This window comes from Centruroides sculpturatus, unplaced genomic scaffold (assembly GCF_000671375.1).
Source record: "Centruroides sculpturatus isolate CEXI.00-Female unplaced genomic scaffold, Cexi_2.0 scaffold55, whole genome shotgun sequence".
Taxonomy (NCBI): domain Eukaryota; kingdom Metazoa; phylum Arthropoda; class Arachnida; order Scorpiones; family Buthidae; genus Centruroides; species Centruroides sculpturatus.
The window spans coordinates 954,865-982,056 of record NW_019384374.1 but is presented as its reverse complement, the minus strand read 5'-3'; the positions used below and the strand labels follow the sequence as shown (position 1 = coordinate 982,056).

Below are 27,192 nucleotides of genomic sequence, written 5' to 3'. Positions count from 1 at the left end.
TCGTTTCTTAAAGTCTAGGAATAGTTGCACATTACAAATACAGAGTTACCGTTTCCAAAGCATTCTCTACAATGAGTGCAATCAACATTTGATGATGTAAACATTACAGTCAGTTGGAATGATCATTTTTCTTTGTGTCCCCAGAAAAAGTTTGTTGTTTTAATGCAGCAGTTTCAGATTAAGCAAAACACAGACAAGAGTTAAATCGTCTAGGTAAATTAATTATAACTGAAACCAAACCAATAGAAGAGATCTTTGTACAATAACTTAAAATTTTTTGTATGAAAAGTGATTCAGGTACATCATAGTAGTACACACAAAAGAGTGAGTAGTCCAAAAATCAGACTGTCTGTATTCAATTTCTAATTCAAAAGTAATCTGTATATAAACATACTATGTGCTATCAACAAAACAGCAAAGAATTCAAATCTCTGTTCCACTTAAATATTTAAACAATTTAAGTTTTATTAAATTTTATATAAAAAAAAAAAGGTTTCAAAATTCACTGATATGGATAGCCGATCGGATCCACTCCCATGTCCAGTAATTTCAACGACGACTCGCACAGTTTTCTTTGTAAGTTTTCTAATTCTTGAAGGTTGAATTCCTGAAAAAGAAGAGTTAAACAATTATTATAATTTCTGAGTAAGGTCAATTCACAAATTTAGTAATTCTATTTTTCACAATTGTAGCTACCCTCATAATGCACCGTAAAGCCACTTGTTATAATGTTATGAGAGCTCTAGCAACAACCAACAATGAGAAAGCTTAAAGTGTAACATTCACCTGTTAGAGAAAAAGCTGGATGAAAATAGGACCGATTTAAATCTTTAAAACGTGCATGTGAGTAACTGGGGTACCTTGCACGGACAGGAAAAAAATTCAAACCAATTAACTTTGTGCCACTACTTGTGAACAGGCAAGATAATCGATTCCAACTTTTGTAATTACCCGGGAAACAGTTATATGTATCACCATATGAAGAATGCTCCGCTTACCTAATGCCAATATAGATACCCATCAACTTTTCTTTACATTGCATAATTTGTGGATGTCGTGTGATTGTAATTAAAGTTGTTCCATTTGAACAACACTGTAGTTCCAACCAATAGGTTAACTGAAACCAAAATTTGTATACACACTAATCAAAGCATGTACTGTACAAAAAGGATTTTACAAAGAGAAATGTTACTTCCAAAATTGTCCATTAGAAAAAACAGTGCTGCAAAACAACAAAAAAATTTATTCATTCATATGGTGACATATCTATGTGCTGTACAGATTGAACAACATTCCTGCATTGCTAAGCAATATGTTCCATCATTTAAGTGTAAAATTTGATGATGATGCAAAGCTTGTTCAATGGCTAATAACAACTGTTTCCCATGACATTTCATAAATGCAATGCAATACAGTCCTTTAAATCTGACAATGTTGCAACATTGCTTGCAGTGCCATTTACCCTGTAGCAAACAACAGATTAATGCCTTTACTGGCAGAGGCTGCAAAGGCATCGATACAATTTTTGCATTGACAGTTTCATTTACGAAATTAAAATTTTATGTGCCATCTATGATTTGTCTATGGAAATTTGATGCCATTTTAATCTGAACATCTTGGTGTTTGGATTAAAGTGACAGGAGTCTAATATCAAAAGTTACACTGAAACTATTGAAGTATCTGTAATATCCGGATGCATGAAAAAAACAGTTAACAAATACCTACAGCCAAAATAACATAAGAATTCATAAAAGTGTAATTATGTCCAATATTAACTTAAACGGCAACAATGTGAACTAAAAATGCCAAACTATACGAATGACAAATGCTAACAAAAGAAATGAGAATATCCAAGAAAAAACTACTAAAATATGATTCTTATCGTATAAATCCACAAACAGTAATTAAGGAGAATAGCCCAAGACAATATACTATACAGAAAGATCATATTGATGGGATGTGGCAATACAAGACATGGATGAACAACCCCTCCAGGGAGACTTCTGATGAGAAACTGGCCCGTTTAGGTGTTATATGTGAAGAAAAGCTGGAAAACTCCATGTGACCATCCCAACAGTGGGTGTAAAGCCACAATTGACTACCAGTGTTCAGTGTTTTATCCACTATACAAAAAATAAGATGACAAGGAGTCTCTTTTGACAAATTAATAATTGTAGTTTCCATTTTTATTTCATACAATATTCCTAAAGCAATTGGCAACAAAGAAAGTAGTAAGCATATTTTTACCTTGTATAACTGATTCTTTTCTGATGTGATGATATCTGCAATTTGCAGACATTCTTCAAACTGACTCGTGCTATGTAAAACCGTATGTAACAAAAATGTCATCTGTGGTATGCAGAGTTTCCTCAGTAGGGCCATCTGTTTTTGACGTGCTTCGTCGATGACGCCTTCCTACACGAATGTTAACACAATTACATCTTGTTTCGAACAATTATTGTAACTAGCACTCTATACTTACGGTTCTCTGATCAACCATCCATCCTCCATCGATAAATAAGAGAACGTTATAAATTCTGTCAGTCGTACTCTGACAACAAGAATAAATAATGGTTACAACATCAATTTATCATTTAAAACTAAATGTAATAAGAAACTAACTTCCGTCTGTGCCCGGAGTGACTGCTCCCATCTTTCCAGGTCTGCCTCGTACTGTTTCATTCTGTGTTCGAATGCAATCCATTCTGTAAACCTGGTGTTTTCGGGACGGATTGGTTCCTTTGGTCTGGCCTGGTGGTAGTGTTCAAACCAATCATTAAATGCATCATGAGCTTGCTGCAAATAGATTTGTATGAGCCACTGAAAATTTCCAATTTAATCTTTAACATAAAATAAACAAACCAAATATGCTTGAAAACAAAAATATTCTCTGGTTGCATTATCGTCTTCCGGAGGTAGTTCAGTTGTTCCAGTCTAAACATGATGGAAATTATATTAATTTATGGTTTGTTTATTAGAGAATTCTGGTTCTGAACCACAGGAATAAAGTTGGCACCTACAGAGAAAGCCTAAAAGCATTAATTTGACCATTTTATCTATGATGTTCCCATAATACATGAAAATCAGTTGTGTATCAGACGCTCCTATTTAATAATCATTAACTTGATAATCAAGTTGTAATGGGCCATGCCTCCATTATATTGTTATATTTTACAAAAAAAACAACAGAAAAATTATTATTTTTTTCATTTTTTCATTGTTACTTCATTAATAAATGTACTGCAATAATAATAATCATCTGAAGATGAACTTGAGCTACAATTACTTAATAATTTTAAAGTGGACTAAGACCAAATTTTACATTTCCACTTCCAGATTTGTGCATTTTTCATTGGGAAATGCACAAATTTAACAGGTCTATGCTTTTTAACCCATGATTGCCTACAGTAGCAGCAATTTTTTGCATCTACTAGTTTTTCACGGGCATTTTTCACCAAACTGACTTACTTAGCTAAGCTTTCATGACATTCTCATACTATGTGCCGTCCACCTCTGTAAGCCAAGATGCTATGACCTTCAACAATTTATATGTACTCGCAGCTGCATTGTGTGCCAGAAAAATCATTTTTTAATTACACGTGAAAAATCAGAATAAAATACCACCTTAAGCATGCTGTCACAGGTTAATTAATACATATTTTGAATATTAGTTACAAATTCATCAAATAGGAGGCAGTAGTCTGATTTATTTTTGAAAGAAGTTCTAGAATATTCAATTCTAAAGTGAACAAAGTTCATTTGTTATTAGTTGGAGATTGAATGAGCACTCATTTTTTACATTTAAGACATTGAGTTAAAGCATATACTCATAAATACAACATACTTTATTCTGACTTATGCACTAACCAAAAGATAAACACAAAAACCTCAATCAACCTCGTAAAAACAGACTGGAAATGATATCGCAGCAGAAACACTAGTCACAAAGTCAGCATTTTTACTGTCAATAATTGGAAAGACAATACATTAACACCAAAAGACTAAAAAGCCTTGATATTCAGATGCTTTCTAGAGATACTTTTCCATCCACAAAATCTTTAGATGTGACAATTTAACAGAAAAGTTACTGTAGACAGCTTAGAAATGAATTGGTCAAATACATGTTGGCTTTGATACAAGGAAAAAGTCTATAAAAATCAAATGCACATCATTACGGCGTTCACAATGCCCGGCTGCAATTTTTTTTATCATATTTTAATTTAAAAAACTGCGTGACTTCTTGACTAGACTGGAAGTTCATATATAGTTAATCCATATCTGGTCTCTATTTTCATCTATCTAACTCCATTCTTGAGATTAATGTAAGACAGATGGACAGATAACAGTGAGAATGTAGAGGTCTGCAATTTGAAAACTGCAGCCAAATAAAATTAAACACTTAATGAAGAAGATGCATTCCACAAAATATACTTAAAACAGCAGCAATATAGATGTAATGTGCAATCATTGGCTAGTATTAATTCAGATAGGTTGTATCCTAAAAGAAATTCCATCAATGAATCATGCAATGAAAAAAACATATTTTGGCTCTGTTACCATATATTCCACCTGTACATTTACCAATAGTCACAAACACACTGTCAAACATTAACTTTGTTCAACTGATGATGAATATGTATCTAGTTTTTATTATCTACATTGTTTAATGCAAATAAGTTAATATTTAATACACTGGAATTGATCCTTAAGGGACGGAGAAATCATATTCCCAAAATTTTTTTACTGGAAAATTGTCACTATTCTCAATATATACTGTACTACAAAAATTAGGAGTAGAACAAGTACATAATTATACAACAGGTGCACTTTATAATTGGTCACTCCATACATAGAACAGACAATTAGTGAAAATAAAGAACATTTACATTGACATTCAGCCTGATGGAAAGTACAAGATTCAGTCAACGTCAAAGACTGGTGTAAAATTAGTCTCCGAAAACTAAGCACCTTTTGGTTAGAGAGATAGAGAACAATTGTAAAAACTGCACTTAATTCTTCTTTGCAACTGTCAGACTCTCTCAGGACTTGACATCAATGGGCACAGAGATGATTATGATCTATTGGTCTTAAACACATTACTTATAATGTAAATGTCAACTTTTTGTGTTACTTTTAATTAAATTAATTTGAAATATTATTTTTGGGTTTTTGGAATTTTTTCTGCCTTATTCCCATGCAACAGAATCAGAATTTTATTGGTTTCCTTACAGAATTCAAACATACTCACGATTCTTTTCCATTGACGAATTATTATGTCAATGGAATCTGAAGGAATTTTTGAAAATACTTTCCTTGCAGCATCTAACTTTTTATTTGCTATAAAAAAATATTTATTAATAGATTTAAAAGATACATATCTATATAACCTAACATAATATAAATGATGCATTTTTAGCAAAAAAACTCACCGATGAACACTCTCATTAGTGCATTTGCTTGCCGTATGGCTTCCGATCTCTGTGCAGGATCAAATACCAGCCAATCGATTGCTTCAATCTTCAAGAGATCTTCCTAATAAAATAAATCTGTTAAGACTTTTATTCTATATAATTCAAATACACGGAATGATTGTTTTTATAATTTCTACCTTAGTCGTTTCTGAAGATAGAATGCTAGTAGTGTCGTCCTCTCCTTCTTTAGATCTGATATTCTCAACCAAGGTCTTTGTTATCAGAGCAACGTCCAGTCCGACTGACTCAGCAAGTTTTAGGCAAAGTTGCCTTTCTTTAGTCCCACTGATTCCTTCCAAAAATTTGGCATACCATAATATTTGTTGTGGAGTGGGTAGCGTGGCAGTATAGTCGGCAATCAGCATCACTTGCTGTTTCTCGATCAGATCCTAGATCAAATAAAAGTCGCATTATTATGGAGTATTATTATTATAATCATATTATTATGGAAGGTAAAGGAACAAAAACATGGAATTTATTGCATCCATTCCAAGAAATGCCAGCCCTTTTCTTTTATTGAAATTACACTGAAATCTGAAATTGCAAAACGCAATATCAATCAAAAGTGTATATATAATCCTTGTATACAATCTTTCTGAGTGTATCCTTCACCAAAGAATGTCAACAATCACATACAAGGATTGTATATTTATGGATCTAAGATCATATTTTATATCAAAAAATTAATTTTTTTTTATACAAGTGTTTAACAAATCACGAAATGTGCTTTGTATGATTGGCATTGATCTTAATGTACTGTACAGTACATCAACAATTTGTACTAAGTTAATCCAAATTCTTTGTACCGTGTTTGACACAATGACTTTGTAAGCATTTTTATCAATTGCTACAAGTGAGTTTTATTGGAAATCTGTATATATTACATAAATAACATGTATAGTAGGACGAAGAAATCACTATGGTTGGTGTTATATGTGCGCTTTATCACAAGTACTTTCGACGAATTTATAGTCGTCATCATCAGGCAAATACAGAAAATTAATAAGAACAAACAGAAATATTCTGAAGAAGAACAAAATGCATATTATTCAAATTAAAACATTTGATAATACCATTAGGAACAAGCAACAAATATTCAAATGTGTTCAAAATTGAACGAGCAGTAAGATACGTAATATGCAAAGCAGCACATGCGTGGATGCAGGCCCACGTTATAAATATGACAGAGGATAAGGATAGTTGTTTAACCGCTTATACAGCGTAGGAGACTAGGAGTGTTGCATGTATCTAAGGTTGTGGACTCCCATATAAAAACAAGTTTTTGATTTTTGCAGCACTTGAGCATAATTGCTTGGGACCATAGCAGGTTGTAACCCTGCTCAAGCACCTTTTTTATAAGTTCTGTGGTGTGTCTTCCCTTCACAACATCATTCTGGTGTTCCACAAGGTGGCTAGCCAGCATTTTTATTGTGGCCCCAATGTACTTTGTGTTTATTTCCGTTGCAAGATTCTCCAGTGGTACAGTTAGACCCCCGATTTCTCAAAAGTATAAAATTTGTCCTGATTATTGCAAATGAGCTTGCGTAGATTTGGAAGTGGGGATAGTGGCAGGATAAAGTTATGCTGCTTAAAAATACGGCAAATGCATATAGAATGGGGTCCAAGGTACCCATGACAACAATGGTTGGACCACAGAAATTTCCCTCTTATTGCATAGCATGGTATTTGGAAATGGAGATTTTTTTACCGTGTTGAGCATATGCATGAACTTAGCACATGAAAAACCAGAAGTGCATACTGCCAAAATAATGTTGTATAATTCAATATTCACTAGCACTTGCGATGATGATAGTAAGAAGGCCCTTCTGATGAGGGTGGCAATGGCGGCGTTAGCATAACGTGAAGGATGGAAAGCCTCTGCTGGGATAATATGTAGTGCCATATTAGATTTGTAGTGAACCAAGAACTGTGGTCTTTCAGGAGATCTATGTATGTACAAATCTAAGAACAATATTGCTGCATCATTTTCTTTCTCCCAAGTAAAGTTGATGGAAGGATATATACTTGAGAGTTGCTTCATGAAGGTAAAAAAACATCTCATCTGTATCTTCCCAAGCTATAAGGATATCATCAACATAATGCAAATACAGCCACGGGTAGTAGATGGCAAGCAGGGAATTGAACGTTCTGTTCTCAATTTCTCTCATAATGAGTTCTGCTAGAATAGCAGATAAAGGGGAACCCATAGGAACTCCCTGTTTTTTTAATAGATTTTTTGATTAAAGAAATAATTATTCTCAGTGATAAAGGTCAGTGCATCACATATATCAAGTACCTGTTGGATATTGAAGCCCCTTTCTTTAGGAGCAGAGAATTGGCAAGCATTACATTTTCGAATGTGGGCACTGAAGGTACAAGGATACTATATCTAGTTTGTAGAAGGTGTAGATGTATGGCTGTAGTGCACCAATGCTTGAAGTGATAGTGGATTTGGTACTTATGAACAAGGAAGTAACATAGGGAGAATCTGGAATTAATGCACGTAGGAATTTAGCAAGCACCTTTTCTAAAAAGTAAGTAGGGTGAGATCTCTTGTTTACAAGCAAACATAACGCCCAGTTTGTCTTATGCTGTACCACTGGAGAATCTTGCAACAGGAATAAACACAAAGTACATTGGGGCCACAGTAAGAATGCTGGCTAGCCACCTCTTAGAACACCAGGATGATGTTATGAAGGGAAGGCACACCACAGAACTTATAAAAAAGGTGCTTGAGCAGGGTTACAACCTGCAATTATAAAGGGTTACAGTCCCAAGCAATTATGCTTAAGTGCTGCAAAAATCAAAAACTCGTTTTTATATGGGAGTCCACAACCTTAGATACATGCAACACTCCTACTCTCGTCCTACGCTGTATAAGCAGTTAAACAACTATCCTTATCCTCTGTCATATTTATAATGTGGGCCTGCATCCACACATGTGCTGCTTTGCATATTACGTATCTTACTGCTTGTTCAATTTCGAACACATTTGAATATTTGTTGCTTGTTCCTAATGGTATTATCAAATGTTTTAATTTGAATAATATGCATTTTGTTCTTCAGAATATTTCTGTTTGTTCTTATTAATTTTCTGTGTTTGTCTGATGATGACAACTATAAATTTGTCAAAGATACTTGCAATAAAATGATGCACAAGTAATGCCGAACACAGTGATTTCTTCGTCCTACTATACAATATTTGGTGTGAATATCAATCTATAGAAAATAAGATGTTTTATGGCATTGTTAAGACTATGATTCATAGCTATAGAATGATGATTATTATAGATGTAATTAACACTAAGAGTTAAAAGCATTTAATTTTTCCAATGACACACAGTTTCCAACATTTCAAATGACTCATTGTTAGTATTAGTTGGTCCAAACCTTCTATTCTCAGAGAAAAATATGAATTTGACAATAACATATTATCAATGGAATAATGAATTAAGCCAACATAACACTTGGGCAATCTGCCACAGAGATGCCTCCTGGGAGGACTTTCTACAGGAAATTCACCCCTATTTAAGTGTTAACATGTGAAAAAAATCTGAAAACTGCACATATCCAGCCTGCTAGTGAAGCACAAATCCTAACCAGCTATCATCATTCAGTGGTTTCATCCACTCACCCATATAACACTCTTAGAAATACTTTTATAAAAAATATTACAAAAATTAAAATGATATATTTGCAATATTAATTACTGTTCTTTCAGCACAACCCATCAAGTAAATTCTGTTACCCACTGATAAAAATTTATTGTAAAGCTGATAGAGTGAGCAGATCTGTTCCTTCACAAATCTTTAGATAATTAAATAATTATTTCCTAAACACAGAGTTAAGTAGAAAACCTGAAAGAGATTATACTTTCTTCCAAGAATAATTTTATATTTATATTAGATATTTGGAAGCAATGTTTTATGGTATTATTGTGTAAAGAACAAAGTAAAAATAATGTTTTATGCTTAAAAATATCTTTTCAATAAATGTAAGTAAAAATGAAAAGAATAAATTTAGTAAGAATTATATTCAATACCTTGACATAGGATTCTAATATGGCAACAGTGAGTTCTTCTTTACAGGAACGACCAATGGTACGTAAGAATAGTATGACGTGACTCATGAAACGTAGCAGATGGGATGACGGACGTGGTTGCATCTGAGACCACTTGTACATCTCTTCGACCAGAGCTGGAATTATTGGATTCTTTTATAACAAATAAATATAGGCTACTCGATTTATTTACCATCTTTTTACCTTCTACGTTATCTAAAATGATGTACTTTTGCATGACGTGATAATAATTTGTGCTCTTCATCTGTGTGATCTGAAATTAAGAAATAAAATGAATTTATTCTTTATTTTTCTTGTTTTATATTCTTAAAAACAGAAATTATGTTTTGATACTTTAGAATTAAATTTCAAAAAGAATTTCTAGTTATAAAATTACTATTGAGAGCTTATCCATTCTGTGACTATCATAATGAGTGTATTTTATTGTGCAATGATCTTTGGTAGGACCATTTTAAGCACTTTTGAGAGTCCCAGCTCAATTTCTTTAGATGTAATGTATAGTATAGAACAAAAATATTAGTGACAAGCAGTGAGACAAGATCCCTAAAGTATATACTAGTGTGTTAATGCAACCCTGGCCTTCATTCAATAAGCATGCACCACCCGTCATCTTCATTTAGTTCTCAAAGTTGATTCCAAATATTTTTGTTTACTTACTCAATACATTGTTTACATTTGTCTAAACTTGTTTGTTCTCCAAAACTATTTCAGATTTCAAAAATTTTAAAGATTAACCCAAATTTTATTCCAATTTTACATAACACAGGTAAATGCCATTTTTATACTTTAATTTCTTTGTACTTTTATACTACATTTCTAACATTAGAAATATTATTTAAATAACTCACATTTGATACACTTGCTTGTAATTCCTGAAATATTTGTTCATTTGTCAACCTGAAATTAAACATTATTTTGTATACTTTACATAATATAATAATAACATCTTAATATTTATGCACAATACACACGTTTTATCCCAATATGTCGAAGGCAGCTGTTCCAGTGCACGCTCTTGCTGGGTGGATCTCCTTATTTCCTGTTCGATTCGGACATCTAATGCCACTTTCATGTAAGCCCATAGATAATCTTCCCACGATGCACAGACGGGAAGTAAAACTTTCAAATTACCGCTGAGTGCAGCATACATCGCCCTTTCATATTCTGGAATGCGAACCTACACGAAAACAACTTTATTTCTCTTTATCCATTTTAATATTTAATTTGTTGAATTTCAATTTAACTTACATCTTCCGAAATCTTCCAACACATGGCTTTCCATACGTCTCTATAGGGATTTCCTTCGATGTCACACAGAACATCGCCTTCGGAAACATTCTTGTCAAAGTTGGCATCATGACATAACTTCCATCCCTCCAGAGCAGCAGCCAGCCATGGTTGTCCGAATCTTTCTGCCAAATTTTCAGCCTATATAATATTATCAAAATTGCATCTTAAGATAAAGTTATTAAAGAAAAACAATGTGAAAATCTTCCATTACTTTAAGGAGTTGTCCAGAACGAAGATATGCAAACATGTATTTAAGAAGTCTTGATTCATTTCTCTAAAAAATAAAAAAAAAATTGAAATACAAAATAATTTATGTAAGTGTTTTCAAAAGGGCATACCTTATCTGTATCGTGCAATTTTCGATCATTAAGTCGAATTGGTGCATCTGGATCAAGTTCGTTTATTAAAGAGTGCTGTTCAGATGATGCATGATCTACTTTAGGATTCATTAGGGCGTGATACGTATTTTCCCTGAAAAAATTTAATGTAAATTCTCTATAAAATATCATAATGTGTGCTTCAGATAATTACAATAGATAAATTATAAACTTGTATACTAAATTTTGGCCATTTTTGGAAGTTAACATAATTTGAGATTACATGCAAAGGCACATTCTGCACACAATTAGGAGGGCTGTTTATTGGATGCCTCTCATTGTTTGGCCCGGACCACAATGGAACTATTGGTTGGCAAATGATGGATCCCAAATATCTAGACTAAACCATCCATAAAAATGTTTGAAGTTTCAATACAGACTCAAATCTATGTCTGAAGAACAGCAGGCCAACACTTTTACTAACAATATGCATACTGTTGACAATATTACATTTTGTTTGCATTTAATAAATATAAATAATTTCTAATTACCTTATGTTCATTATATGTAACACATCTTCCATTTTGATGTCTCCAAATGAATTTTTTTCTACAATAAACTACAATATTGAAAACCGAAAGAAAAACAAAGGCAAACAGCCAGTCTTTGATGAACACACCACCTCTCATTACATCATACTGGCTTTCCACTTTGAATTGCCTCAAAATCACACTATCATCTATCACCATTGTCATTGCTAATGCACAAGAAAATCACTTTTGAGTACTTTGACAACAGAGTACTGGAACAATGTATATTTTCACCTGGCGATTCTGTCACAGCAAATTAACAGCTCTGACAGAATTGCAATTGCCATTGATGCAGTATTCATAATTCCAAGTGTAAGTGGCATCATATTTTTACCCATCATCTTTAGCACTATATACAGCATAGTGTGGAAAATTTCAAAAAGGTGCAAAAAAAATTAGCAAATATTAGATTTAAAGAAATTAAATTGAAAAATATAAAACTTTATTTTAAGATAAAAGTTTTGCCACCATTTAAAAAAAATTTCCATAATTTATTGGAAATTGCCTTCCATCTCATGTAAAGAGTGTAGGGCACATATAGCAGTGTTTTGCATCGCTTTATGAATCAGGTGACAGCAATGTGATTGCACTAAGTGGAGAGCCAGAATCACAGAAATTAAGCAGCAAGAGGTCCAAACAGTGTTGTGGTCCAATGGCATTGTCTAATCCCTCTCAGAGTACGGTACAATGGCTGATTCCAAGTCTGGATCACAAGATTTCTCTTGTGATCCAGACTTGGGTTGACAATGGGAAGGACATTCAGCTGTGAAACAAAACATAAGCATAAAAAAAGCAACTAAAAACCAGCATCTGTTTTGACATTATTAAACATTTGAAAACTGTAAAGTTGAGTAAAGTACACTTAAATATCAAAACTTTAAAAGAGAGCAATTAAATGCAATTTACTTCCACAGCTGCACCAAATCGAGAATTACTGTAATTACTGTTAACTTTTACATCCAGTATTCATAAAAAACTTGATTTTATGGATCTAATGTACTGTCTTTTGAAAACAGTAGATCAAATCTACTTGTTCAAAAACACTTGGTGGAGTGGAAATAAAATATCCAAGAACATCACATTGTTATCAGAATGCCATAATATAATGTACAAAATATTTGTTAGGCAGCATGGCAGCAGTTACTTGGCTGCAATTTTCAAATTGCAGACCTATAAATTCCCACTGTCATCCATCTGTCCTTCTTGAGAATGAAGTTAGATAGGTGAAAATCATGACCAAAAAAAGTTTAGGAACTGGAAGCCTCGATTACCTATATCTATATATGAACGTCCACTCTGGACCTAAAGTCATGTGATTTTTTAAATTAAATTATTATACTGTGGTACCTCAGGATACAAAATTAATTCGTTCCGAAACTGAGATCGTATCATGAAAATGTCGTAAGGTGAATCATTTTTCCCCATACGATTACATGTAAAACCAAATAATTCGTTCCAACGAAAAAACACTCAAATTAAAGCTAAGTAGTACATTAAAAAATAATAATAAATATAGTAAGGAAAACACTGAAAAATGCGTTTTGTAGTTGTATAAATAACCATAATAGAATAATAATTAATTTTAAAAAATATATAGTTTTATTTGCACTTTACTTTTGAGGATAGACGAAGGTGGCGGTGTAAACTGATGGCAGAGGAGGGGAAGAAGGGAAATGATACTAAAATCTAACTTACATAACATAATGTAACGATAACTTAAAAATAACTTAGAAAAGATTAAAAAAATTATTGTTGTTTTATATTTTTTGTTTTAATTTTTATTCACTGCTTTTTGCTTTATTTCCTTCACTTTCACCAGCGCTTTCACTGGATACAGGTGGCTTGGTTAAATATCTATCCAAAGAGGTTTGGCTTTGCCTACTTTTTAAAATGTTTATAAAATGACTTAGGCAAATACGATTACTCCGAGCTGTAATACGGCCAGTGTGAACCTTTTTGAGATGTTTCTTTTCAATAAAATCAGTCACTTTCTGATAATACCTCAAGATTTCCTTCATCAAGCGAAATCCTTCCACGACGAAGCAAACACGCGGACTGAGACCAATGAACAGAAGTGAATAAAAAATGGCGCTGCGAACTAATGTAACGTCGTATGGTGAGTTTTTGTTCGTATCGTGGAGCAAAAATATGTTCGAATTTCGTGTCGTATCCTGAAAATTTCGTATGCTGGGGCGTTCGTATCCTGAGGTACCACTGTACTGAATAAATTAAAATATGATGATAAAAAAAAATTGCAGCCAGGCATTGTGACAGTCACAATAGGTAATTGTTTGTTGTCTGTCTTTTCTTGGAAGTGTAGTGTTTGTTTTTCTCATATTTACCACAATGTAGCTAGTGTGTCTCTTATCACATCAGATGTTTGTTTTGTACTCATCGTGATATCTTTACACACAATGGACATTCGACACTATTGGACCATTCCTTTATCCATTAATTAGTCCATTATATCAAAAATCAACAGTATATAAATTTAATAATTACTTACCAAGCATTGTTGTGTTGTAAAAAAAATTCTACTTTATTTGGATAATTGTGTTCAAAGTCTTCTGCCGCATTTTTTTCCAACCAGTCGACAATTAACTAAAACAAGAAATACATTTGTGGTATTTAAATTAATGTTCTTTTTTAAAAAACAAATATTGTTTTTGTCACTGTTTGATTACCTGATTCTGGCGAACGGTTGCATCTCTTTCATACAGATATTCAATCACTTGTTTGTCACTCATTCTTTTATACTATATGCAAATACAAAATTATTTTTAAAACATTTTAAATACAGAGCAATTAGTTTGAGATGTCATAAAATTAAAATAATGCAATTATAAGTTTTTAAATGTTACATACATATGTCAGAAGACTGTCAGTTTCAGCTTAAAAGAAACTCAACACTTAACATGGCCACTATAGCAGATGGTGCACAGTTCATACTGGGTGGATGAATAATCAAATCACACTACTGCAATGCCTGCAGTTGCTGCATATGGTATGGAAACATTTTCAACTACTGACATTCCATACAGAACATCAATCCATTGACATGCTGTATGGAATGTGTTCCACTGACAAATAGCACAGCAACTTCTCTGGATTCTGAATACATCTTTCAAATGTTCTCTTTTCTGTTGTACACTCTTCCTCCATGTGAGGCAAATCAGACTTGCTCAGAGGAACTTCTGATACCATTTCACAATGTCACAACATGACGAAACATGGTAACACTTTTAAAAATCACCAGAAATCTCACTGGATACAAGTAACACATCCCCATTTTGCATACCATAGCACTGGGTCCTCTACTGCAATGTGACTGACATTTTGCACTTCCATGCATGTATGCAGCAAAATACTAAAATGAATATGCATTCTCCAAACTGACAACCTTCCAATACATGTATGTAACCTCTAGTTGCATTACTTTATTTTCTATACATTTTTAATTTCATAATATTACAACAGGTCACCATGTACAATCATTTAAGATAAAAAAAATTAACCAGAGTATCCATCATAACTTCTTCATTTCTTAGCATTTCTTCTACTTCTAATCGATCTTGATATAATGTTCTGAGCAACTTCCAAGTGTTTCGTTCATCTCTGAGCATTTCCAATATACTTATCGCACGATGAAATCTGCATATTGTTAAACTTAGAAGTGAGCATTTAAGCAATAATTAAATATCATAATATTCAGTTATATAGGCAACTGCAATGATTACAAGTTGCATACACAGATCAGTTACGCACTTGAAACATGGTTGCAGTACACTTAGAAATTGACAAACTAAATTCTAATAATGATTGATGACTGCTACAATACATAGATACAAAGGTATTTGCTCATTAGCTATACATTTATAACATGTACAAGAGCAACAAACTTTTAGATTTTACTTGCAGTTGCATTCATGCAATACTCAGAGAGCTTTGCTAGTTAACAAGAACAGTTGCAGTTGCTTGCATAACTGAAAATTGCTGCATTAGCATTGCTTTAAGATTCAAAATAACAATTAAAAATGGCCTCACTTGTTATACTTGTTACTTGGAAGTTTCATTGTCATCTTCCTTAAAAAATTCACGTGATTAGAACACAGCTGAAAAGTTAAAATTGCTGTATCAATATTTAATTTAGAAACAGAAATTAAATATTTTTGCTACGTTATGGGGTATTGTATTGCCAACTTACGGACTCATAATCTAATAAGAGTTGGAAAATTTCGTGCATGGCAGGCCTACTTCGAAATGCATCCAGAAATTCTTTGAAGAGAGACAATGTTGCTAAAGCCAAAAATTTCATTCAATTTTAGCAATAAAAAAAAAAAATGAAATTTGAACAATTTTTAAAGTGTAAAACTTCTTTGAAATTTTTACCCTGAAGACCGGGTTCTTCTGCCAAAGCGCAACTGTCAACAGAGAATCTCGTTATATCTCCCATTTCGTCCAGTAGGTCTATCTAATATTTTTAAGACAATATATTAAATTTACATTAAAAATATCATTTTTTAATACTTTCTACTTACAGTTCTATTTCCATCAACAGTCATGTTGAAGGACTTCTCTCCTTTCTCCGAGCGTTCCTTATCACCTTGAACATCAAACAGACTTATGAACGACAATTAATCAAGAATATCAATTTAAACAGTTTCTATCAATAAATATACCTGAACTATCAAGAAAGGTATTTTCTAACTTAGATTTATTTCTCGAGTGGAAGATATTTCTGCTTGGTAGACGATAGCCATCTTCATAAATGGGAGCTAAAGTATAATTTAAAAATCATTTACTTTAAATAAAATTCAATAATGAATATACAGGATTACTACTCAAATTTTTGTTTGAAATTCCGTGACTTTCCTTGACCAATTTTGTATAAATTCCCCGACCCTCACGTCCCTTATAGTATGGCACAATGACAAAAAGAAACAGCATTTGAATTACTATGCAAATATGCTATTGCTTCTTCAATTTTTTAATCAGTTATTTTTTCTAATAAACAGTTACATAATTTTTATAATTTCGAATAATTAAAATTAAAAATAAAATGTTTTATTAAATTAAAACAGAGAAATTAAATTAAAAGAGTTTATCCAGTTATTAATCCACAACTATAAATCTACGTGGCTTTGAAAAAAGAATAAAAAGCCATTATTTATTAAGTAAATGTCTGCAAAAATTGTATTAACATTACACAAAAAAGAGAAAAAACACACCAAGTGATTACAAGGTCTGATTTTGAGTGATATTAAAAACAATCTTACAATGCAATAGAAGAATAAGTCTTGTGTAATAAGACTTATTAAGCACATAAGGAAGCCAGTATTAATTACCATGGCCCAGACCCAACTTGTGTTATTTTAAAATTTCAAGCACAGTAGACCCCCCTATAACACGGGTTCCTATAACGGAGATTCCTATAATGTGGCAAAAAAATTGCAACAGTATTCGTATAAAGATGCTAAAAGGGTCTCATGAAACGTCGTCGCTGACTCGTGTCGCAACAGGATTGGTCGAATCTGGACCAATAGTAGACGAGCAGCCGAACTACTTACACACTACAGAGAGTTTAGACAAGTAAGTTGAGTTTACTATCGTCTGTACAGTATTATATATAAATTAGGTACTGTACATATAATTATATATTAACTTATTTTAACTTTATTATAATTATATATATACTTTCCGCCGTCCAGCGCCACGCTACGGAGAGTTTAGGCGAGTAAGTTGAGTTTACTATCATCTGTACAGTATGTAAATTAGGTACCGTAAGTCTAATACAGTACTGTAATTTTATACATTTCTTGTGAAAGAAACATTTCTTATTCAACAGCCATAAAAATTGTTTATATTAATGATGTCTCCAAAGGTCAACGAATTTTTCGCAGAAAAATAACTTATCAGAAATCGCGGCTGCTGTTTGGTACGCTACTCTGCAACGAAAACAAGCTTAAGAAATGGCAACATCGAACAGTGCACACTCGGTAAGTAATCCTACAATTTTACAACACCTAAAAGTAATCCTACAACATCTAACTGACTGCTGTTAGATGTTGATAAAAGTCATACAAATGATGAAGAAAAACAACAACGGTGCCCTATTGCTTGTGAGCAGTTTAAACAAATCATTTCCAATACTTTTTGATCACAGTAGTATATTTTTCTGTCTATAATTCCTAAAAATAATGTCAGATCTACAGACATAGGGCTCTCTACATGCATTCCTCCTCATCTAATTGTCTTGGCAATTATGTGGGGCAATAAGTTCATTTTTTGTTTGCTTAAATTGTTGATAAAAACCTTTAATTATTTTAACCTTTCATTTTTAAAACTGTTACTTAATTTTAATAATTTGTTTGAGATATTTTTACTTCATTTTTCTACATTTCGTTACCCTTCATTCACTGAACACAGCTTAAACATCTGCAATCTTAAATGGAAACACGACAACTGGACACGCTTAAAAATTTTGCACGTTTAGCAACCATACAATTTGGAGAATATTTTATTTATTTATTGTAAATATTGTTTAAAATAAAAGTATTTAAAATTTCGATACTTTTATCCATTTAAATTTGATAATTTAATTAGAAAGCTTTCTAAAAATAAAAGTATTTAAAATTTCGATACTTTTATCCATTTAAATTTGATAATTTAATTAGAAAGCTTTCTAATTTTCGTCTTTATGTAACGAGAAGAGAATAATTCGCCTTAGTACAGAGCTCGTTAACCTTTTTTTGTTGTTAAAAAAGGATATTTATGGAAAGTTTCACTTGGTAAATGTCGCAGTTTGCAGCAATATTTACTTAATGTATAACAACAACATGATGTACTGTACAGTACACTAAACGAGTCTTCGTTTCTTGAACTTTAAAAACAATAAAGTAGAATAGAAACTCATTTTTCTTTAATTCTGTATTAATATAAAAATAAAAACATTCTAATTAATTAATTAAACAATTAAAATTATTTAAAAAAATCTACGTTTTATCATTATTGAAATAGAACTGATTCCATGAATGTCCACCCCCAAAACTGGACAATGAACTTGTCTATACTGTAATTAGTACATTGTATAGGGTCAATATCAAAAACAACTATAATATGCTTAATATTTCCACCATTTTTCTTCAATTTAAATGTATAATTGCAAATTAAACATTCCTTTGTGATAAATTTGTCTGCTGAATCTCCTGAGTTGTTTTTATATATAATAATAGAGCATAGTATACAGTGGAATGATGCTGTGCATAAAAAAAAAAAATATATGTAAAATATTTAAAATTTCTTTCAGTTTAAATTGAATTTGAACAGAATTTTTTACATTTACTCCTAAATAAAATTTATTTTATGTTGCACTCTGGTGTCCTTTACTCTTTACTTCTAGACTATATAAAAAATGAAGAAGTTAATATTTATGTATTTTTCATATTGTTAAAGAAAAAATCATTTTAGAATATAATGTACAGAATTTGTGTGTGTAAAATATTATAAAACATCTAATCAAAAGTTACTTTGTTTAATTAGCTAAAATTTTTAAAGAAAAAGTCATTATAATAAAATTTAACATAAAGATATAGTACAGTATCAATTTTATATAGCTGTATTGGTTTTGCTAGCCATCTTATCTATATGTTTTTTTTCATTTTCTACATAAATTTTGACATTTTCCCCCATATTTTTCTAAATACATTGACAGATAAAATAATAAATCAGCTTTTGATAATTATAAGTTTTGATATAAGGCAGAGTTGACAAATTTTCTCACTCACAATTTTCCAAAATGAATTTTCATCTGTTAAGTGTGGCCTCTGAGGAGATTACACCATATTAGATCTGCATCTAATCCATCATCCAGTGAATTTATCATAAAAATATTCTATAACAGAAAGATTCGGGATACAATCTCATGCATAGAAAATCTATAATCTCTGTATATACAAATAATTATAGTGTCATCTCTTTAAATATGTATATTCTATAGTATATAAATTACTTTTAAACAGATTAAAAATATATATATATATAATAATTGCTTAATTCATCAATTAATAAAATTGNAGCAACCATACAATTTGGAGAATATTTTATTTATTTATTGTAAATATTGGTAATATATATATAAATATAAATATGGTTAAGACTTATGAGATACGAGTTACAAGTTATTTCCAACTTAAGAAAAGGAAATATTTGGGAATTATGTAATGTAGCGGCATTAATTAGCTTACTGTATGTCAGAAGCGGTTAACAAAGCACATGAAATATAAAAAGTTCTTCGAAAACAAATTCTTTAGAGGAACTTTTATACTTTTTTGTTTTAATTTATATTGTATTTAACATATAATGTAATGTACTTTTAGTTTTATGTAACTGTTGTCTTGTTTTTGTGTATTTGTTAATTTTGGAGTTATATATCAACCGTCCTTAGTCTTTTCTATTTGCTTGTAAAAATAAAATAAATAAATAAAAGTATATAATATGTAAAAATATATTTGTTAATTACAAAATTGTTCTTTTAACTCGTTTCTTAAAAATATTATTGAAATTTACTAGAATCAATAGAAAGGAATAATGATTTTTATAATAAAAATAATAAGAATTTTGTATTTTGTCTACTATTGATCTCTTATTTTTGTTGCACAGATGTCCAGCACCCAGTTAGCAGTAGCCCAGTCGAGCATTGCCTAGTTGACGATATCCCATCTTAAATGTCACAAATATTAAGATATAACAAACAGGCAATAATTAATTACTTACATTCTGACAAGTTTCCAAAAAGTCTACTCGATCCAGAATCCACATTCATCCTTCCTGAATAACTGAAATAAATGATATGTTAATTATCATTATTGCTATTTAAAGTTAATATTTAAAAAATATCTTTTGGTGATTAATTTTTTATCAATCATATCAGTTCTGCAATAACTATGTTGGGATGTTTTAAGAATGGTATCAACCTTTCTTTGAGCCTATTTGGCTCAAAGAAAGGTTGATACCATTCTTAAAACTCACTGTATCACTGTATTTCAATGATTGTGAACAGATGTGCCAAAGACTAAGTACAAAAAGTATTTCTTTTGTATTTAGTCTTTGACATTGTAAATTTGATTACTTTATTTCTATGTAGAATTAAGTTTTAGGTAATTTATGTGTATATACATATTTATTAGGGCAAGTCAAATGAAAGTGAGCCAGCATAGTTTATTTGCAAATTGTTACCTGTAACTTAAAAGTAATGAGCATCACCATTGAGACATTTGTCTCACTGGATAATGAGCCTGGTATTGTCATGCTCAAAGAATGGAAGTGAATGGCCATATCCCACACATATGCATCTGAGACAAAACTGCAACCTTAAGATGCTTCTTTAATAATTCACCAAACGTATGTAAGTCACATGATGAAAGCCCAGACTATAGGATGAAACCATGCAATTACTCTGCACAGCAATCAAGAACAAGTGCATTGTCAGACATTATAATTTGCTTGCATAAAAATACAAGACCACATGTTGTCACATGAAAAGCTTGAAAACTTCAAAAGGAAAATTCTGCAGCACCCACCCTACATTTTGAACTTTTCACCCTGCAACTTTCATGAGTTCAGTGAATTAGTGAAGAAGTATCTGAAGAGTCAGTTTTGCCTTTGATGCAAATATGCAAGATTTTCTGAAGCAGAAACCAAGAAATTCTACAAGCAAAGAATCATTGGGCTTGTTACCCAGTAGGACAAATGTCGCAATGCTAGTGGTCGTTAATTTTAACTTGTATGTAACAATTTTTGAATAAATTACATTGGTTTATTTTCATTTGACTTGGCCTAATACAAATTATCTAAAGGCAACTTCCTATTATACTGCTGTCTGCAACTTCTGTACTGCTGTCAGCAGAAATGATTGTTTTTTCTTTTTAGAAACAGTTGAGTCAGAGTAAAAATCTTAAGTTTCACTTTAAGCTGGGCAAAAATACCATCAAAGTATCATGACACAAACAGTTACAGTGAACTTATATTGTTACAGCATTATCAGATACACATGAATTCAAATGATATAGACTTTTTTCAGGTAAAAAAACAGATAAGTCAAACTGACCTTTCACTTTACTTAAGGCCAAAAATGTTCATCAAACATGTAGTTCATCTCATCACTATTAAATAATTAAGGGTATGATTATACCTTTGAATGAGACAATCGGGACCTTATCAGAGCCATAGACCATACTGATGCAGAGTATGGAGAGTAGGCAGCATACCAGTTCACCATAAAAACAGACCTTTCGAAGTAAATATTTTGTCAAGGGTCACATGTACAGGTATGGTTACATTAACTTTTTTCCTCATTCCTCATTTTTATAACTCTGGGGGTGGTAAATCCCTCATTCAAAGTTCACATCTAATCCTCAAAGGGTCACAATTAGAGATATGGTTCCTTTGACTTTTTTGGATGTCTGCAAGTGTAAAATTCAAGGATCCAAACCCTCATCTCATTCAGAACTATAATTTTATCTTGTAATCTATCCAAATATGTACAATATATAATCAATCAACAAGATGTAAACATAGTTAATTTAATCAATAACAAAGCAATGAAGTAACTATAACATTTACAAAATAAATAAAACATTTATGTACATTCATACTTGCCAACCTTAAGAATGGGAAATAGCTGGGACATTGATAGAAAAACATTGATTTTTGAATAAAAATGCCGACAACATAAAAAGTGAAGAAATTCTTTATTAACATCGATATTGCACAATGCTTATATTAAATACCTTTAATAAACAAAATTTAATGTTATCTCTGCATATGATAGCTTATAAAGCTATTTCCATAAACACTGTCAAGAGTATGGCAATAGCTTTATACTCTTTAACATCACAATTTAAGCAAGGTCAAATATTTTATGAGCCATATCATAAATCTACACCCAGATTTATGATGTGTCATGAATCTTGATATCGCATGATGAGTGCCTCCTGCCTTTGTACAATGTTTTGCTTTGTTAATAATTATTTTGTTACAGTACAATGTACTCATGATGTTGCTATCAATCAGTTTATTGACTTTTGCTGCAATTATTAAGGACAATAATTTTGCTGGTTATTTATTTCCTATCTCTGTCCTTATCATACTGAATATCTTTTCCTTTTGCCACACGGTAATGCAGGAGGCACTGCAATGCTGTATGGTAAAACCATCAGCAGCCTTACTATTTTGCAGATTACAAATCATTCTAAAATATTAAGGATGATGATGGTTCTTTTCTTGAAAAAGTTCATATCATACGGTCTGTATATTCTTAAGCGATGAATCAAATGTTTATTCCTTTTTGGGCAGAGAAGCTGTAACGCTGCTTAATAATTTAGTATAACTGTAAAAGTAACTAATTTCCTTCTGCCGATAAGTCGGCCATAATTAATTTAACCACCAACACGATGGCACTAAAGTTGCCAGAATTGAAGATGCAGCTTATCTCATCTGCCATTTAAAATTATCACATTTGAACTAAAATTCTCATACATATATTAGCATACATAATTAAAAATATTAATATTGGTTTTTTTTCCCAATTGATGGAATTTCATAACATTGTTCTGGTTTGCTTCAGTTGTTCATAATAAAATACAGGTATCCCTCATATAACACGATAATTACATTATCAAAAAGTGCCATGTTATGCAATTTCGTGCTATACGAAACAAAGGACTAATGCAAAACATGGACTTACATTCTAGAAAAGTCTACTATTCTTTTACATTACTAAAAGAAATATGTTTATTAAAACAATTTATAATTAATTTCCAATCAATAATTAATTAACAATCACAATTAAAAGTACTGTATTATGTGTTAATATTAATTTTAGTTAAACAATGGCATTTTCTTTTTACAAAGTATCATTGTCATCTCAGGTTTTTTTGTTGATCTTGATCAGAAGTATCAGCAATATCTTCACATTTTTTTAATTTTTATTATAAAAGATTTTAGAGATGACAAAATAAAAATATTTTATTTATCAAAAATTTGTTCTAGTGGGTCACGTTTGTTCAGTCGAGTACNAATACAAGTCTCCCCCCCTATAACACGGTTGATAATTCCATTTTATATGAATTCCATGTTGTATGAGTCACTTAAATTTTACAAATACGTGTGCCGGGCTGTGAATGGCTCATGTATTTGTAAAATCTAAGTGACTCGTACAACATGGAATTCATATAAAATGGAATTATCAACAGTGTTATGGGGGGGGTCGACTGTATAATGAATTATCTGATTTTTAATTGCTAGAGAATTTTGTGAGATAGAAGAAAATTTTATATCATCACAAGTTTCTAGTGTAAATCAGAATAATACAAAGTACTAGTATAATTGTTGTTTATTAAATGTTTTATTAGATGAACATTTTTGAAGTACAGATATCTCTTATATAACATGGTAGTTAACTTCTGAAAAAAGTGTCATGTTTTGCAAATCCTTGCTACATGAAACAAAGGACAAATGCAAAAGTATACTATTCCTTTCCTTTATTAAGAGAAATATGTTTATTAAAGCAATTGGTAACTTATTTCCAATTAACGATATAATTAATTAACAATCACAATTGAAAGTACAATATTAATTTTAGTTAAACAAGGGCATTTTCTTCTTACAAGTATATCATTGTCATCTCAGATTTTTTGCTGATATTGATCAGAAGTATCAACAACATTTTCATATTTTTTTTTATTTTTACCATAAAATTTTTTATGGATGACAAAATAAAAATATTTTATTTATCAAAAATTTGTTCTAGTGGGTCACGTTTGTTCAGTCGAGTACAAGCGATTATTTTCTAGAATTTGTGTTTGAATACCAAATTGTTCAAGTACCGAGTTACCACTGTATTTTGTTCATCATATTTACAAATGAAGTAATCATTTGTAGGTAATACCTACAGGTAAAAAAAGTTTAACAACACTTACCTAAAAATGTTTCAATAAACTTTACTAAATATAAAGATTAATCCATAAAAAGAAAACACAGTGACAGTCTTAAGGGCTAAAGTCTGAAAGCAACAATACTACCACCACCCCCAGGTTGATAGGACATTTAGTGCAATGTTTTTCTTCCTTGTCCTGTCAGTTTTCATTAAAGTAAATCTGACGAAAAGCACAAAATAATTTGAAAATTTCAATATTCTAAAATCTACAGGCAAACTTGGGATGACACATGCATGTTTACTTGAATAAAAAAAAATATCAAATAACAAAATTTACACTTAAAAATTGTGGCATTTTGTACACAGGATTTCACAAATTCTCGAACAGTGTTAGAGCAAAACCGGAAGTCGTGTCGTGCGGGGGATATCCCCAATATTCAAACCATGTTAGAGCAAAACAGTGTTATAGAAGTACTGTGTTGTACGAGGAATACCCATATATATTCTTTTTCTTTATGGTTCATATACCCCGTGTTTCTTTATGCAGCGAGAGTGTAGCAAAATGACGTCACGAGAAGTGTTGGCCAATTACAAACCAGTTTCAGTGTGTTCGCTGTAAAGCACTTCTCGAGCGCAGCATAAAGAAATGAGGGGATACAGAAGCAGCCTGTGTGACATTTCTCCGACAGAGCAGCGACGGTAGTATCCGACGGGCCAGCCGAAGCTTATTGCTTGGACATATGCAGGAAACGGAGAATATGCCTTTCGGGAGGTCTTTTAAGAGTAACTGGCCGCTATTCAGGCGTTACAGACGTGGAGAAAACCCGGAAAACTACACGTGGAGTTTTTCGATCGTGGGTGGCGAGGCGCGAACCCACAACCGAACTCCCAGTGTTCAGGAAACGAAACCGCTTACTACTGGTGAGTCCGGCGTATATATTAGTGTTAGACTCATTAAATAGTGTTTATACGATAATATCAAATTCTTTAAACACGTTGACAAAAGAGAAAAACGCCCTGTCCACAGACTGAGCATACAAAACGATGATGGTTGGCAACTATATACATTATCTAGAATATAAATAGAAAAGCTCGATACCTAGCTCTGTCTGACATGTCCTTCTTCAAAGGCAACAAGCCTAAGTTTGTTTTTGAATTTCAGACCAAAGAGCCATGTGTAATGGGAACAGTGTTGCCAGATCGTCGTAGGGAAATTTGGAAATTTTTTAATTTAAATAATAAAGATCTTACATTTTTAAAACTATATAATCTTCTTTTTCTATTATTTTTCATTTTTATTTTTGAAATGTTATAGGATATAATCTCAAGAGTAAAAAAAAAAAAAATTCGTTTCCCTCGAGAATCGAATCCGCGACGATTTTTTCTTCTTGACGTTCTTAAAAATCTATTAATGAATAGATTTGATTTTCCGCTCATAGTTAATTTATATTAATTTGTTCATTAACTTTCATTTCTATTTGTGTCATTTTTTTTTCTGTACTGTAGACACTATAAGAAGACCTTTTCATATTCATTGTATGTTCGGACACGACTACAGTACAGCTGGATAGTGAGGGAAGAGGCCCGTCGTGTTGACCATCTATGAAAATTTCCTGGAAGATTGCTCGCCCAGTGTCCCCCAGGGAGGTAGGCTGACGTTTTAGGCCTGTTTCGTACGATCCGATGTTTGTCCGGACAGATAAATCTTGGCCTTTGAATGTCAGGCGGCTGAATTTCAAAACATGAGACTTCACACTACAAGTGTCCGTGTAGTGTGAAAAGTGTCCCAACTGGCAACCGGAGTAAATGCGTATCTTCAAATGGACAGGTAAATGGCTACGAAAGCGGCCTTAACTGCATCAGCCAAACGGCTAGCATAAGAATAATTGGATAGTGAGGGATCAAAGTTCTAGACATACCGTGCATTGAAAATTCTTTGGGTTTAACGCCTGCATTCGATTCCAGATCCCAAAAAAGCAAGCTAACACTTTTATCTTACCAATCATCCGTCCATCTGATGTTAAGTATCATTTGTTAAATAAGTTAAAAACAGAATCCCATATCCTATGTATTAAAAAAATCTAACAGTGAGTTTCTTAACTTTTCCGGCAACATTTAAAACTGTGTGTGGCGCCATCAGTTACGATATTTTATTTAGAAACTTTTTATATAATTACTTATTATAAAATGGCAAAAAAATTTAATTTTGAGAGTAGGGACCAGTTTTGTTATAAAAAAAAATTGTAAATGCTAATAATAACAAGTAAAATCTTCATTAAGTCCGATCTAATTTTTGATACATTCATTCATTCATTTTGTTTTATTGGTACAAAAATAATTGTACATTCCCTGGTCCCGCTACACGCATTACCAGGGATAGAGTATATACAATATTAAGTGAATATTAAATTAAGAAGTAATACAGAAATAAATGCAGATGATGAAATAAGTAAGATAAAATAAATTAATAAATAAACAATAAACAATAATAAATAAAATAATAAAAATA

The 27,192-nt window shown here is 31.8% G+C and overlaps 1 protein-coding gene across 1 annotated transcript; it reads right to left on the bottom strand.

Moving 5' to 3' along the window:
- Positions 1-440: 440 nt before the first annotated feature.
- Positions 441-25,879, bottom strand: LOC111616423 (nuclear pore complex protein Nup107-like). Its single transcript, XM_023357837.1, has 25 exons — positions 25,783-25,879; positions 20,522-20,583; positions 16,429-16,524; positions 16,288-16,352; positions 16,139-16,220; positions 15,954-16,045; positions 15,794-15,861; positions 15,265-15,400; positions 14,434-14,505; positions 14,256-14,350; positions 11,181-11,313; positions 11,054-11,116; positions 10,801-10,980; positions 10,524-10,729; positions 10,401-10,449; positions 9,736-9,805; positions 9,514-9,668; positions 5,609-5,860; positions 5,430-5,532; positions 5,249-5,337; positions 2,863-2,934; positions 2,623-2,796; positions 2,483-2,551; positions 2,248-2,415; positions 441-607 (listed from the first exon to the last, which is right to left on the bottom strand). The coding sequence occupies exons 1-25, from the start codon at positions 25,797-25,799 to the stop codon at positions 503-505; spliced, it is 2,673 nt and encodes an 890-aa protein (XP_023213605.1). The 5' UTR covers positions 25,800-25,879; the 3' UTR covers positions 441-502.
- Positions 25,880-27,192: the final 1,313 nt, after the last annotated feature.